The sequence below is a fragment of the Scomber japonicus genome, chromosome 3 (assembly GCF_027409825.1).
Source record: "Scomber japonicus isolate fScoJap1 chromosome 3, fScoJap1.pri, whole genome shotgun sequence".
Lineage (NCBI taxonomy): Eukaryota > Metazoa > Chordata > Actinopteri > Scombriformes > Scombridae > Scomber > Scomber japonicus.
Window position 1 is genome coordinate 28324019 of NC_070580.1, and position 16933 is coordinate 28340951.

Sequence of the window (16933 nt, forward strand, 5' to 3'; positions counted from 1 at the left end):
CATAAACAGGAGGCAAGCTAGTCTTTATTGTATATGTGCAGCGTTTATGAATATATTTATAATGGTGCCACTATAGCATCCCTCTATTAGCAAATCATGGTTTGTTTATAGATAAGGTGCATACATAATTAATTGCAGAAAAATGGTGCAGTATGCTCAATAAGTGAGAAGTGTGTGTGTGTGTGTGTGTGTGTGTGTGTGTGTGTGTGTGTGTGTGTGTGTGTGTGTGTGTGTGTGTGTGTGTGTGTGTGTGTGTGTGTGTGTGTGTGTGTGTGTGTGTGTGTGTGTGTGTGTGTGTGTGTGTGTTGTGTAGTGTATGTGTTTATAAGTCTGTACTTCCTGCATCTAAGCCTGTTTATGTTGCAGCCACATCAACCAGAAAACCCAATTTGAGAACCCAGTGCTGGAGGCAAAGAAGAAGCTGAGCCAAGACACGGCTGCGATCCAACAAGCCACAGCAGCACCTTCTCAAGGTAGAAACGGCACTGCAAACATGTCACCCTTTTCTCGACTTCTTCTCTATTTGGATTGTTAGGTGGGGAAAAAACACCTAGTATGTCATAACTGTAGAGGATTTCTATAAAGGGACACGCGAAATAAGATTTTGCCTGCATGGAAATCTGCAAATGCCACATTGCAACAGTAACACATGGGATGGTGACCTTTAACAACGTCATGACATATTGCGCCCTGCCTCATGGGTTTCACCTCTCCCAGGTCTCCAAGACATGCAAATACATGTTTTACTATTGTCTGTCTGGATAAAAACAACACCCCAAATTAAGTTTTTTTTTAGTATTCTAGCCTCTTCTGTTACTCTTTTTATGCTAATACTTATTATCCTGTGTTATCCTCTTATTAATTGATATTTCACTTATATTACTTCACTATTATGTATAATATTCCAGCACAACAGGAGCAGCTTTGCCTTTGTAACAGACTTGATACCGTTTCACTGAGCTCATTCTATTTCTGTACTTACTGTAAATCACTCTAGACACGAACATCAGCTAATTCTCTAAAACATAATTGTAGTTTAATTACTTTGGCTTTTGTACTGTGTGTAGGCCAGGCCTTTCACCTCAGTCAGTGTGATGTGATAAATGTGTTTACTGGAAATGGAAGGCAGTAGGCGCGTCATTGGTTTATGCAAGGTCAGCCCAATGTGTCAGCCATCAAGTAGTCTCAACCATTATTAGGTTGTCAAAATTACCCTTTTCTTCCATTGTTTTCTTATATGAGGTACGTTTTTGTCAGTGCCCCAGCAATGTTCTGTTCTTTAGATTGACAAGCCATTTTTCTCGGGCAATAAACATAATGAATTAAGTATGTTTTCATTACAGTGGATGTATAATAGATTACAGTGTAACAGCAGTAGGAGATAGACAGGCTCATAATGCTGGCAGGATTTCAGAGCGAGAGAGGGAATGCAGGGGAGGCGGCTGGCTTTTAGCAGTGCGTGTGGCAACAGCTGGTGGAACAGCACATCAGAGAGGCCAAGCATAATCAGACATCCCTCTGCTCAGGTGTGTGAGGAGTGAGGAAAACGCCACCTCGCCCCTGATTACCGATTACACAACCTAGTGAGCTGTCAGACAGTTGCTATGATGAAACCAAAGCATCATCAGTTGACTGTTACACCTCAGGCAAGAAATCTGAGTTTTATTGTATTTCAAGGTATGAGATTCTCTGGGAGTTTTATGGAAATGACTAATATTAAAAGGAAGGAATTAGACATATGATTATGCAGAAACCTGTTTAAACGAGCCAATAATTTGGTAAATTATTAAAATTCAACTAATTTTTATGAATAATTTATAAAATATTCTTGTTTTCTGGAGTTCAGTTTTACTTAGTATTCTCGGTTTCTGTTTTCAAAAGAGGAGAGATGTATTATTTATGTACAGTATTCAATATTGGCAGTTTTGGAGTTCCCTATTATATGAAGTATTTGCTGCTGCTAAACATGTGGAGAACAGTATACTTATTTTTTGTCAGGCAGCCAACATGGCAGGCTTTGTGCCCACATGTTCAGTATTGGCTTTGTTCTGACTGGGTGTCGACATCATGTACTTGGTACTTTCCGTGTTAGTCAACTATTGGCCTTACAGCGGCAATTGCTCTTAAATTCTGCTGTTCCAGGTGCATTCTCGGAAACAGCAACCATTGCTGTATTGATGTAGTAAGAGAAGGGTCCTCCCAATTATGTTGAATAATGTCACTGGAGATTTAAAATGCAATTTAGTCACACATGAGAAATCAGAAACCATGGCCATTTGATGCAGTGAATCTGATGGTTTTGTCTGCCTCTGGCTTTCAAAGTCTGCCCACAATATTGGCATGGAGACCTTCCTTGGACTCTCCCACACAAGTACAGGCTTGCACACGCAGTACTCATTTCCTCCATCTATTTCTTTCTCTTTCTTCTTTCACTACTTATTTTTCTTCACACACAAATGGATATTTCAGCACTCTCTGGGAGGAAGCAAAAGGGGAAAAAAAACATTCCGTGATGAGTTTATCAAGCAATTTGAATGTGATTATGCAAATGAGCTTTTCTTGATCCATGCAACAGTATGAACATGTGGAGTCCACACTGACTGTGATAACTTACATTCACAGCCGTTCATGTCTGCAGTGGATGTTTATAACTGCTGAACCATTTGATAGCATGAGAGTGCCTGCATTTAAATTCCTCACACACGCCTCAGAAAGTTGCAGAGTGTTTATAAATCTGAAAGGAAAAAGTGGGAAGTAGGAAAAACGTGCAGTTGTTATTTTCCAGACAAACTTGAAAGTTGCTGTTGTGATCTTGGAAAACTAGATATGGAAATAGACATATAAACAGTCACCATCTGCATACAGGCAATGGAACCAGATAAAGAGGAAGAAGAGGAAGATATGCACCTGTAGATTTACATACACAGAGCAGCCATTTTAGGGGAGGTGTAGACTTATTGACAAGGTATTTTAAAGTCCAATTTTGGCAGCAGATCTCAAAAGTCACATTGAAGTGACGAGTGTTGATTTTATTCAAAGTATGAATCATAACCTTTGACACATTACTGTAAAGGGTAAGGCGGTTGATATTTATATTTTTCTTTTCTATTAATACATGAAATCCATGAAAATACCAAAACTTACAATAAATTGGTCCCACTAGCAAATATTTTCTGTGTAGCCAAAGCCTGATATACCCTATTTCCCAGTGCCACAGACCTCCATTGTTGTCCAAAAACTTGAAAGACATAACTGAGCCACATTGTTGCACTGGGTGACATCTTCCGTCATTTTGATATACATGGGCACTGACATTTATCTCACACACAATTCTCTGGTGCCAAAAATGTTCACTAGCTAACTTTTTCTTAAAACTTGTGTTTCCCAGTTGTTTTAGGAGATGATTTAAAAATGAAAACCAAAATACAACGGGGAATTTCGGGGGCATGTAACCAAAACTACAAAAAAAAGGGGTTTACACACTCAAAATCAATTAGATACTTGTCCAGTACTAGGACAGGGGAAGAAATGCACAGACATTTTGTCCATGCTGTTTTTGGTTGTGTAACACTTATTTAACTCTATATTTTTTACTTTTAATGTAATGTAATGTTTAATATTCATAAATTCAATGGCTATAACTGGGCACTTTTCATAATGATGTACGCTTATTGTTGGCAATAAACACAGTCACGCAGATTCTGTATGATGGTTTGTTGACTGTGTTTATTTCTTTCTGGTTGGATGATTTTGCTACAGTTCATTACTCTTTGAATATGCAGGAAGGGGTAGCTTGTATGATAAAATGACGACCTATTTCTAAATGTATGATGATTTTTTTTGTGGCATCTCAGAGACTGACAGCCACATCACATTCTCTCAGCATACAGCACAGTTGCTGAAATGTGCATCATTTGTCACCGGCTGGCTTCACTTTTACTGTTTTTGAGCAGAAGCTATAACGCTGTCGGGGCCAGAGACCAACAGGCAGTGAGGGAAAAAACGGTGACCATGATCTAAAGTGCTGATATCACAGTAATGCCAGATAAGGAAGCTGCTCAGTTTAATTCAGTGTGACCCTGACTGTTGGTTATCTACTGTATTGCGTATGCCACAGCCAAGCTGGTGGTACATATTGATGTTGCCACTGACCTTAAGTTGTTCCTTACTCAATATAAAAAGTCTACAATGACAAAACCTCTTTTTCAGAGTCATTGCCTGCAGTATGGGAGGGGGGGGGGTGAGAGGACATCATGCTAAATTGGATGCAGTCAGAGGTTATATCAGGTTATATGTTATATCACTGTTCTGCTCTATAGTTCTGTAATAGGGGGAAGCACATAACAGTCATAACTTTAAAATAAATAAGTATCTAAAGCTAGAATGTTCTTTATCATTTTATCTGTTTGTGCTGTTGTCTCAGTGGGGTTGTACGAAAAGGTCTCTGTTAAAGGGGTTTATCTAGTTTAATATCTGTTAATTAGAAATTACTAATTGCTATGTTGATCCTTAGCACATTATGCGTATAATTGACGTTCAATGCAGACATGGATGGATTTTGTTGTCTTTCAAGAAGGATATGAATTCATTACTGAGTTTTTCTGCGTTTGATGTGGAGCGCAGTTTGAGATCTGAGTTTTGTTTGATAAGACCCGTCATTCACTCTCTCTACACCTCTCTCACCACACTGATCTTTACACACATAACCATTTTACATGTGCTCACACGCACACTTTGCCCGCAGGTAAGGGAGGTGTGTCTGACTTCACTGCAGACCCCAGCCAGTTGAATGGTGAGATGTACCACACAGCGCTGAAGAAGAGCTCCCAGGGATTTGGGTTCACCATCATCGGAGGTGACCGCACAGATGAGTTTCTGCAAGTGAAAAACGTGCTCAGTGATGGCCCTGCTGCCCACGACAACAAGATGGCATCTGGTAAGCAAAAATCCTACAGATGTAGTCTTGCTAGAAATTGCATTCTTAATCAAATAAATACTGAAGTCTCATTTAGCAGGGTAGCACACCTACGAATTTCTAACTGCTAATTGCTGCTATGTTTCAGAAAACTCTTTTGCAGCCAACATAGTATACCAACTGTTCTACCATGATGCACCTGGAGATATTAATTTTACCTCTGTGGCGTTCACTTAACCTGATACTGTCCCATGAGTTCAACGAGGCAATAACAACAACTCCAGCACTGTCAAGGGCATCGTTTTATAGCAGACAGACTGATTATAGTGGGTGTGAAGCCATCTAACATCTTTGTTGTTTAGTTTCTGATCTTGCCATTGCCTTGCGGCTGTCTACATAAACCAACAGCTGTGAGCTCTGAGTGTGTGTGTGTAAGTGGTGTGTGTGGTGTATTTGTGTGTGTGTGTGGGGTGTGTGTGTGTGTGTGTGCGTGATGGTTACAATAGTACAATGTGACAGAAATCTACACCCGTCTCCCCTCCACATAGTTGTGTCTGAGAGTGCTGTTCAGGTCTGTTCAACAATGAAGCAAGTGAAGGAGGGACAGGAATAAAGTAGGAAATGAATGGTAGACTGACGATAAAAGGAATGGGAAGAGGTACAGGGAACTGCCACTATGAAAATATGAGAGAGCAGTGAAGAGGAAAGGAACATTTTAGAGGAAGGATCCATCTGACAAAGGAAGGAGTTAAGTGCTTTGCAATGAAATGTAGAGACGTGACGTCTAGATTAAATACCAGGGGACAAACTCACCTTGTCACTTGCTTTCTTTTCTCACCCTGTGTCTTAGGTGATGTGATTGTCGAGATTAACGGGATGTGTGTGCTGGGAAAAACCCATCCAGAGGTGGTGCAGATGTTCCAGTCCATTCCCATTAACCAGTATGTGGATATGGTTCTTTGTCGTGGCTACCCGCTTCCACCAGACGTGGATCTAGACAGCGATGACCCTCTCCCGCCTCCTCCTCCCCCACCGGCTACCCAGCCCCAGCAGGCTTTGCATGGTGGAGAGGTGGTGACAGCCGTGCCCCTCATCAATGGACAGCCACTGCTTGTGAAAGGTGACGTCCTCCACGGCTCCTCCCAGGAGCTCCATTATGTCACTACAGATGCCAGTGGCCGACCGGTAGTTGCAGCCATGCCCAATGGGAGGCAGGGGGAGCGGGGAGAGGTGGCCTCAGGGATGCTGCAGCCAGAGCTGGTAAGCGTGCCATTGGTTAAGGGACCTGGAGGATTTGGGTTTGCCATTGCCGACTGCCCGCTGGGCCAGAAGGTGAAGATGATCCTGGATGCCCAGTGGTGCCGTGGCCTTCAGAAAGGAGATGTCATTAAAGAGATCAACAGGCAAAATGTCCAAACATTGAGCCATGCTCAAGTGGTGGACATTCTTAAAGACCTACCAGTGGGCAGTGAGGTCAACGTGCTAGTGCTACGAGGAGGTAAGACAACGTAACATCAAACAAATGCATCTCTGTTTTTATATTGTATGTCTGCCTGGGTGCACGTGTTTGTCCATGTTCTGTGTATCCTCATCCTGTCAGTATATTCTATTCACCCACCATTATTCTCATGCTTTAATTTGATCTATGTGTGATGTAATTTGCTTTTACTGTCAAAGCAACTTCAACAGTGCCCATGAGAGGTGAGGTCAGCCTGCTCACACTGACAGGAGGTGTGGTGGTGTCCTGGGTGGTTTGGGGGTATTGACTGACCACACACTGTTGTTCTGTAGAAGCTTGAGTGATGCCACTGTGTCTGCGGTCTGCATAAGGTCATCACGGTAGAGACTGCTGCCTTTTCAGCTGAATAGATCCACCTGCACCCCATATGCTGTAGCATACGATGATCAGACTTGATCTGGTTGAGCCCTATTTCTCTTTTTCTCACATGCATATAAGGGATCATTTCTTGAACAAATCCTCCTGTTTGCCTCCTCTCAACCCGCCTCTATTTATGACAACTCCCATTGAGGCATAATGCAGTCTGTTACAAGTCTGAGAGTGAGAATTACATAAGTGTGGGGATGTGCTTGATTCCCAGTGAGAGAGGGAGGAGGGTAGGCACCCTTCAAATGTCTCCTACATCCATCTCCAGCTGCCCCAGGGATTCACTGCGCAAGTCGATGAACCCTGGATTGGCTTTGATCATCAGCAGAGCGCTGGGAATCTGTGCATGCCTCTATATCCATAGCCCCTTAAAGAGCCATGGCTAAGTGGCTATAGAGGAAAGGTCCCCAGGGGCCTCCTCCCCATAGCCGCACCCTAATTCTCATTTCTACTCTCCCAAACACCCACACTACTTGCTGTGCCACCATCGCCATGTCCTATACCATTGACGCCCTGTATGACCCCACAGTCAATGCAGCGCTGGGCTCAGCTTCACCCAGCCTGTCCAACTGAAGAACTAATGCCAGCTTTAACCCTCATTAGACAATCGCCTCTAGCTTGGAAGGGGATCCCTCTATGTGTGTGGGTGTGTGTATATGTGTGTGAGTGTTGGGCATTAGTAGTGAGCAGAAAAAGAGCAAAGCAAAGAAATGGGATGGAAGGAAAATAGTGGGTGTGTTTCAGGTGTGTGCATTTGTCTTATTTCATGACTTTGATGACTCTTATGTTGAATTGGACGTTTTGCAGTGAAGCAAAAAATGTTGCTGCATCTCCCCTTTTAGATCAGACTCCATTAAACCCTCATCAGGCCAAGTGTTGGTCCAGCCCCACAGGGCTGTAGGCTCCAGAGGAGTGTTTGTTAATCCAGTTAATGCAGGGCATTGAGGGGAAGGGAGGAGGGGGCTGTAAGAGATGATCTGTAGGGAACAATCTGAGCGCTTGAGATGGAACGTGTGGGTGTACTGTACAGCGAGCGGAGAGAGGGAAGGGAATTATCGGTCATTGAATTATATGCATGAATCTCTAATGCTCTCACCCGCTTCCTTAGCCCTGCAGTGGGTTTGAACCATGTAGACTGCACTCCAGCACATGTACTACCTTTATATTCCCTATCTATCTTTAACAACACATGGATGTATATTCCCTAATGGAGCATTCTTTAGTGAGTTTAGAGCAACTCGCTGGTTTATTTTTATGCTCAGTGCTGCTGTTTCTCAGTCAGAGAGGCAGTGCCATCTGGTGGGCAGTGGTTTAGTAGTTGTTGTTGCTCCAAATCATACATATGTGTTTCTTACCATTTTCTTGTTGTCTATCTGTGTCTCTCCATAGGTCAAACATCTCCTGTCAAGAGTCTAAAGCCTGTGAGTAAAAATATATCTTTCCACTTTTCCTAACAATTGTCTCCCCTTGAGGAATTATCCCTCAATTTCATTTCAAAGCTTTTTGTCCTTCAGCTTAACCAGTAAGCCTCTGTTGCATCGAATTAAATAAATTTGAATATTGATTATGTTTCTGGGCGCCTCCTTTTGTTTGCTCTGAAAAACGGTCTTAATTACTTCCTTTCAGTATTCATATTCTTAGGGCTATTGTCAGGGGATTTCAATGGTAATGAAGCATGGATGAGCTTCTTTAGATATCATGGTATTAATACAACAATTTTAGATAAAGAAGTTGCCCTTTCTGGCTCAAAAGGGCCTGTCACAGCCACGGGGAAATCTCTAGTTTTTTTTCTGAGGATTTTAAATTACATTCAAATCTCATTGCTTAGCCCTCAAAACAATAGGATGAATGTAAAGTGAAAACAGCCTATGCTTCTTTTTTTCTAAAGAGAGTGAGTGAAGTGACCTTTATTGCATTTGGTGATCTATCACCATTAGATGCTCAGCCACTTGTCTGGGATAATGAGCTGCAGAGACTATCAATAAAATGTGTGATGTCCATCATATGGAAATACCAAAGGATCTGTGATCTAATGAAAAAACAAACATTAATAATATGGTATCTTCTTCTATGATAATGATCCTTTAAGCAAAGTAGTGTTCACAGCCTATATGATCTTTACAGAGACAGGAAATGACAGCCAGTACAGAGACTTTGGACGGTATTGGCGATGCAGCCCCCCAGGCTCTTGCTTACCACTCCAACACGAGCACCCTGCGCTCCGCCGACTCCCCTAAACGAGACGCCACAGAGATGTACCTGAAGTCCAAAGCCCTGCTGGAGAGTAGACGTGAGTGTTGACCAAATGACTTCATCCAGTGCATCTTGAAATGTTGATCTCTTTACACAATAGTGACAGAGTACTACTCCTCCACAGAGCCTCACACCAAAGACATAGATGTTTTCTTAAAGAGAGACATTGAGACGGGCTTTGGCTTCCGTGTTCTGGGAGGAGAAGGTCCACAACAGCCAGTAAGTATATCTAAAACTGTCATGTAACACTGGGCAGCAGGAGGCACAGTGGGTTTTCCATCAATCAGAAGGTTGGTGGTTCAATCCCTGGCTCCTCCAGTCCATGTGTCGAAGTGTCCTTGGGCAAGATTTTGAACCCCAAATAGCTGAGTGTGTATGTGTGTGAATGGGTGATTGACCATTCAAAACATCAGAAAGCATTTTGGCTAAAAAGCACTATATCACTCCTGATGCAACCTCTTCCATTAGTGTATAAATGTGTGTGTGAATGGGGTGAATGTTGACGTGTTGTAAAGCACTTTGAGTGGCCAGTAGTCTCGAAAAGTGTCATATAAATGCAATCCATTTAACATTTACCTTAAATATTTGACAATTTGTGTAGTTCTTTGAAAACTAAAAACTGTTTAAATCTTTTTTAATGAAAAGATTGTACTGCAGTGGCTAATAGACATTGGACCTACTGGTGTGAACTGTTTCTGGGTTTCATAAAAAGGTTTTCTAAGCTTTAATAATGATTATAATTTCTGCTTCTTCAATGGGTAGTTCTCCATTATACTAACCCTCTATTAGAATGTCTTTCCCCAGGTGTACATTGGGGCCATTGTGCCCAATGGAGCTGCAGAGAAAGATGGTCGTCTGAGAGCAGGAGACGAGCTCATCGGCATCGACGGTGTGATGGTCAAGGGTCGTTCGCACAAGCAGGTGCTGGATTTGATGACCAACGCTGCCCGTAATGGTCAAGTTATGTTGACTGTGCGCAGGAAGGTCATCTACAGAGGTGAGCAACAAACAGGACAACACTACATGTTATCTCTGAATGTTTTATTTGTCAGTACTGTTAATAATGATAGTCTTTATTATCAATAAATGGAAACATATAAGCTTACCTACTAAAACTTGCTCTAAACAATCAATCCTCTGATGCACAGCATGTGATGCATTTTAGATTTTTATAAAAAACAACAGCACAAATAGATGATGCATGTGTCAAAAATAGATAATGAACTGTGTTGAAGTGTTTGGCATGCTGGTATAGCACTGAATGTTTGTGTAGTTGTCTCTCCAGCAACATCTGCCACTGGTAGCCATTTGAAACGACTCTCATCTTCCAAGTTTCATGTTCTATTGATCCTTCTTCTCCACTGTGACTTTGTTTATAAAATCCTGTGTTACTTTTATATGAATATTTCTCATACATGAACTCCACACTGTTCTGTAAAAATCCTCAGAAATGCACACACACAAATACAAACAAAAGTACACTAACATCTGTCCCCTTTCAGACGCAACTGATGAAGAGATTCAGGAAATGGCTCCAGTGTTGGTAAACGGTTCTCCCAAGCTACCTCGCCTACCGATGCCCAGTGCTCTGGACCACGAGTCTTTTGATATCACACTCCACCGCAAGGACACTGAGGGCTTTGGCTTCGTCATCCTCACCTCTAAAAGCAAACCCCCATATGGAGGTGAGCGTCAAATATGTCAGTACCCGAATTATTATTTATATAACTCATTTTAAATTTGAATTAACAAAATTCTAAGATCACAGACAGTAAAATTTTAAGATGTCTTGATTTGATTTTGGTCATATTCAGTCTAGAATATAGATTTACTTCTGAATGTTATATGCATTACATCTAATCTGACCATTCAACAGCCTCAAAGTACATTGGAACTATTTGTACTGTACTACAAATGGATGGGACCATGATAATGTTTTATAAACATGCTGTGATAATTATTAAACAAATATTAAAAAGAAGAAATTTTGGTTTTAAGACTTCATAAGAATGAGAAAAAAATGCAGCAATATACACACATCAACGACAATAGAAGAAAGATGTCATTGTTGTCATGCCAAGATATAATTCTGTGTATAATAGCATGCAGCCATTAGGAATAAACTAAATTAACACACATACTTTATATAAGTTTCAAGGCAGTACGCATCACTAAAGAGACTCACCATGTTTCCTGTTAGCTACTTTGTATTTAGAGGTAAAAACGTACTTAAAATGAAATAACTAATGTGACACGTGAAATGTAACAGCCATGTTTCTCCTTTATTGTAGCAAAGCAAAGGTATTGTGAGACCATGGTCACTGCCTTTTTATGTTGGCTTTCTAGGTGTATTTCAAGGTTTTCACTATGGTCAATACATCTGGGGTCTTAATGTCTCATTTCTCCTCATATATGCCCTTTCAGTTATCCCGCACAAAATTGGCCGAATCATCGATGGCAGTCCCACTGACCGCTGTGGCCTGCTGCATGTTGGAGATCGTATCTCAGCGGTCAATGGACGGTCCATCATTGAGCTCTCTCACAATGACATTGTTCAGCTCATCAAGGATGCCGGCAATGTTGTCACCCTCACTGTGGTTCCTGAGGATGGTGAGTTTCTCTTTGTGCCAAAATGTACCTTTGTTCAAGTTTGTAGGTCTCATTATGACATTAAACTTTCTTGTCTGCAAGGGGGAAATTGGTTGATTAGTTAGTCTGCTGATGAATTGAGTAGTCTATTCATAATTCTTATAATTTTGCAGGCTGAATTTTCTTCAAGTAAAGAAAATGAATTGACAAACTTTTTTATTTGAAATGAATGGGAAAATTGTTGCGGAGAGATTATATATGTGGGTGTATTAATGTCATAATACATAATACAATCATATATTTATGAAATGTATTTCAGAATACAAGGGCCCTCCATCTGGAGCCAGTTCAGCTAAACAGAGTCCAGCTCTTCAACACAGAGCAATGGGGCAACGATCTGCACTACAGGATGAGCGGTAAGGATCCACTGGCATGAAAGAAAGTTGGTGGTAAAGAGAGGAAAAGGTCCTTGAAACAGCTTCTGCATAGTTGATTTTAAGCACACTCTCAGGAAAAAAGTAGTGCAGAACTTTTGCTGTGTCTGTACCATATAAAATTTTAGTAAGATACCATTTTTTTGCAGTCAATTTTGGACTGCCAACATTAAATTTGTACTTTAATAGTACAAAATCTACACCAGGTTACCAGAATGTCCCTGACAAAATGTCACATTGAGAAAATGATTGTTCTACCTTTTTATGTTTTTCTTTTTCCATAAATCCCCCCTGTCTGTGCCCCTTTTACTGCTCCTACTCTCCCTTTTGACCTGATGGATGGTTTAGACAGTGCACACAGGAAAAGCAACTAAAACCCTTTCTCAAGTTGAAAACAAATCATAATACAGTGTGGTTATGGTGGTAAAATGATGGTGCTGTCCTTCTTGACAAATTCTCATTATTCAACAAACACCCTCTGTAATTAAACTCAACATGAAATAATGTGTGGCAGGAGGAGGGTTGCCCTTTGAGCAAAAAGCTATAGGAGACTGCTCTGGTGTAATAAACATATATAATATGATAAAATGCATATTATGAAACATACTCTATACAGAGCCATGCAGCACACAAAAAATCCATACATAAAAAATGCATCCCTCATCCATTTAACATCATGTAGTACATTAGGTTTTATGTTTTGTGTGGTGGCTTCTTCAGATTTTTGCCTGCAGCATGCTGTATACAACATGTATTACTGAAGGAACACATTTGTTGTTTGTCGTAGTTATAACCTTGATTTGGAGGAGAAAATAGATGGAGTCAACTGGTCTGACCACAAAACTCTTCCACTAAGTGAACAGGGAACGCTGTGTGTGACAGGACCGAACCAGGTAAGAATTTATTTTATTCCTTCCTCTATATGTTGTCTCAGCAACAATCTGAAGGTTAAAGCTGCTTAAGGTATAACATGCAATCTTTATGAGAATTCAAATCGTTATGAGAAATATTCAAAGCAAATACCATTTATTGTGTGCTTCCTTATATCATCAAATTCAACTCAGTGAGTCCATGCATTCATTAAAGTTTCAAATAATGCAATTTAAAGTACAATGGACAAAGAGCAAAGACATTCAGAGAAGAGCAGTTATTGTTAATGACATCTAAAATCAATAGAAAATTACTGTTGTCAAGGCAACTTCAGGCTAAAGAACAGGCACATTTCATAAACAGGAAAGTGTTTCATCTTCATTTAAAAGAAAACTCTGCATCTTCAACAAAAGTTTTATTCCAGGAATTATTCATCAAGACCTGCTTATGCATTTGTGTGTATGTTGCTGCATGCCTGTATCTGTCTTCATGCATATGAGTGTAGAAATGACCCAGTATTATCTCTTAATGCTCTGCAGGGTTGTCTGACGGTGGAGTTAGAGAGGGGTCCCAGGGGCTTTGGCTTTAGTTTGCGAGGTGGAACCGAGTACAACATGGGTCTGTACATCCTGAGGCTGGCTGAGGACGGACCTGCTCAGCTGGACGGAAGAATCCATGTGAGTGCTCCTTTTTATTATACAACATGAATTGTTCTACCTAAAATCATGCCATAGTCACCTGACAGCGGATAGGTAATCTTTGTCTAGATAGAAAATGTTTTCCACTATAGCTGCAAGATACCGACTCAAAAAGTCTATAACACTGAAAGTGCCCCCTAGAGGCTGCAATATTCATTACACCACGTGACTTGTAAAGTTATGCACTGTGCTTTTTTAAGAAGTAGTGGGGCAAAACATTTTCAATGTAAGATTTGCCCTCAGAGGAAGCCAGAAGAAGGGTCATTTAAATTTGAGCATATCTTGTTTGTATAGTTGAGCTGTAGGGAAGCTCATGGAACTGCCTGAAGTAGAAATGTTGGCATGATGGTGGGGCTACAGGAAAGGTCACCAAATTAATATGGAGTCATTCTCCCTGGATTGTGGATATCTCCACCAAATGTCATGGCCATTTCGCCTGTAATTGCTGAGATTTGTTGGAGAGTTTGCAGCAGTTTTGGATAGACAAACCAACTGCCAACAGAAAGAAATCATCGGTTTCACTCACAGTGAGATACATCTTAACTCATTTAGTTGCACTCAACATAGTTAGATACAGTTTATAAGCTATATAAGTGCAATCCATTTACCATTTACCATTTTGTATGCTATTATGCAAACCATTACATTGCTGAAATCTAATTTTGAACATTTACTAGTTAATGAAGGACAGAGGTAAATCAGAGAAAATATCATTTTTGTTGCTATTCACTCAATGCATCGGAGAATAAACTAATTGAATTGTGTTTCAACAACTGCCAGTTACAGTGTTGAGGGTGTTATATGCTATGAGTCTGACTTTTTTTAGTTTTCATTTAGCAAAGTAATACACGATCTCTACACAGCAAATAGGGAAGATATAGTGGAGCAGTGATTTTGGAGATGGTGTTTTAATCTCTAATCTTTTTGTTTTTTATTTTGTTGTTATTTATTGTTTATTATACATTTTGACTGTATTTGTTTCTTACCTACATCCTCAACTGTCCTTGAGTGTTTTTCATTATGTGTGTTACTTGGCTGCTGTAACACTGCAGTCTCTCATCTTATCTACCCATCTATCTATCTGTCTGTCAGCAAGTGTCTTTGATTAAGACACGGACCATATCCAGGAAGGTGACACTGTAACTGACCTTGCACTCTTTGTCTCTATGGAGGGGTTTCAGCAAAAATAGAATTTCCCCATGGGGATGAAATTATCACATTATTATGATGATAGGATGAGAGGGGAGACAGTGCAGAGAGGGATAGAAGAAGAATAGAACCTCCTAGCGGGAATCAATCAAGCTTGCCAGACTGTGATCTCTGGGCATGACTTTGCATATCCAAGGGTGGAGAGGAATGTCAACACTGATTAGAGCCTAACAGACTGACATGTTTACATGCTTTATCCTGAGTTATTTTGTCATCTCCAATAATAGAGGGTACCTCTAGGGTATTACAAGGCTGTGTATGTGTGGCATAAAATTTAGATTCTTTGATTATGTATGTAAGTACACAGTATCTGTGTGTGTGTGTGTGTGTGTGTGTGTGTGTGTGTGTGTGTGTGTGTGTGTGTGTGTGTGTGTGCGTGTGTGCGTGTGCATGTGCGTGTGTGTGTGCATACATTATAGCTTTGAAAGGTAGATTTCTGTTTAATAATTGCATTTTCTGTATTACTGACAGGTTGGAGATGAGATAGTGGAGATTAATGGGGAGCCAGCTCGCGGCATCTCCCATACGCGTGCCATTGAGCTGATCCAGGCTGGAGGAAACAAAGTGGTACTGCTGCTGAGACCTGGGGCGGGCCTGGCTCAAGATGGCAGTAAGTGCTGTGTACAAACAATAGACAGTAACAATAGATGATAGGTTCAACATGCAGTACGTAGTTCTATTCAAGTTATTTCTCAGTGCTCAAATTAAAAGATAAGTCTGGCGATATTTTTCTTACTATAAACCCTAACCCTAACCCTAACCCCATGAAAAGACCAAAACTAACACTGAATTTCTATTAACAAGTATTTTGTGTCTATTTAAAGGCTAATATCTTATACATCTGTGCCATAGACCTCCTTTGCTGCCAAAAACTGTTAAAGAGGAATATTTGGGGGATTTTCTGTTATTATTATACTGTTGAATGTCTATTTTAAACATGGTCAAAGTTCCTAAACTTGGCATGAACATATGTCATGTGATATAATGTAAAAATTCTCCCTGCAAGTCAAAAGAACGCTCCGTTTGCAATGTTTCCTCTATTTTCTCCTCTTGATGACATCAGATTGTTTGTGCATGCCAAACATACATCAATGAGCTACATTGTTGTTCTGGGTGACATGTTCCTTCATTACAATAAACTGTAGTTCATTGTGAGTCTCATATACTGTACAGTATCCTGCTACTGTAATCACTCACTAGTGCAGCAAATATGCAGCTAAAATAGTACAGAAGAAATGTACTATTTAGTCCTGTTATTAGATATATTTGTTAAAAACTATGAGTGTCAAGGAAATTATCTAACCTATTTAATTCAAACTAATTCAATGTTCTTGACAAAACTTTTAAAGAAAAACATCTTTTGTAGAAACGAATTTGATCGTCACTCAATGCCACAGACAGATTAAGAGAGTTGGGAAGTGTTTTTATTGGATTTATTTACAAATATAAAAAATATAGAATATTGCCAGCCTTATCTTTTAAAATCGACTTACTCTATTGTGACAGATAGTAGGCAATGACATTTACAAACTGGGTCAAGGCTAGGGTAAAGTCTTTCAGCATGTCATGTTTGATTAATGTTTGCAATAAAAGATTGTCAGGGATTGGATGTATATCCTTAATTTGTTTAGTGGTTTATAAGGGGAGACACTGACAGTACTTGTAATGATGATGACTCCATCCCTTTGTTAATTGATGAAGACTATTTTGGCATGCCATAATAGATTAATGTTCTTTCATAATTGAGTTTTTTATTTATTAATTTAATCTCTAACCATCTGCTTCTTTTTCGCTCTTCTTTCTCTTGCCCCTGATGCAGGTAGTACAGCTTCTTCTACTGTGTGCTACTACACTGAGCACCAACACTAACATCTTCACTGCTTTTACTGGCCTCTTCTCTTTTACCTTGGTAATTCTTCTCTTTCTCACATGCCTTTCCTCTATTAACCTTTGCAAATCATCTATTTTTCCTTGCTCATTCAAAATGTCAGTCTTTTCTGTGGAATATCTAATATTAGTGTATGCACATGGTATCTCCAAGTAAACTGCGTGCATATTTTACAGGTCAACATGATCAAAA

The 16933-nt window shown here is 40.2% G+C and overlaps 1 protein-coding gene across 1 annotated transcript in view; it reads left to right on the forward strand.

Moving 5' to 3' along the window:
• The window catches only part of LOC128354925 (membrane-associated guanylate kinase, WW and PDZ domain-containing protein 3), a 123328-nt gene extending 106606 nt beyond the window's left edge, over positions 1-16722 (forward strand). Inside the window, 14 exon segments of the mRNA XM_053315037.1 lie at positions 330-473; positions 4745-4936; positions 5766-6413; positions 8190-8221; positions 8925-9090; positions 9178-9272; positions 9858-10050; positions 10556-10738; positions 11478-11663; positions 11962-12058; positions 12864-12969; positions 13486-13623; positions 15325-15463; positions 16673-16722. Coding sequence (XP_053171012.1) covers positions 330-473; positions 4745-4936; positions 5766-6413; positions 8190-8221; positions 8925-9090; positions 9178-9272; positions 9858-10050; positions 10556-10738; positions 11478-11663; positions 11962-12058; positions 12864-12969; positions 13486-13623; positions 15325-15463; positions 16673-16722 — 2369 coding nt within the window.
• Positions 16723-16933: the final 211 nt, after the last annotated feature.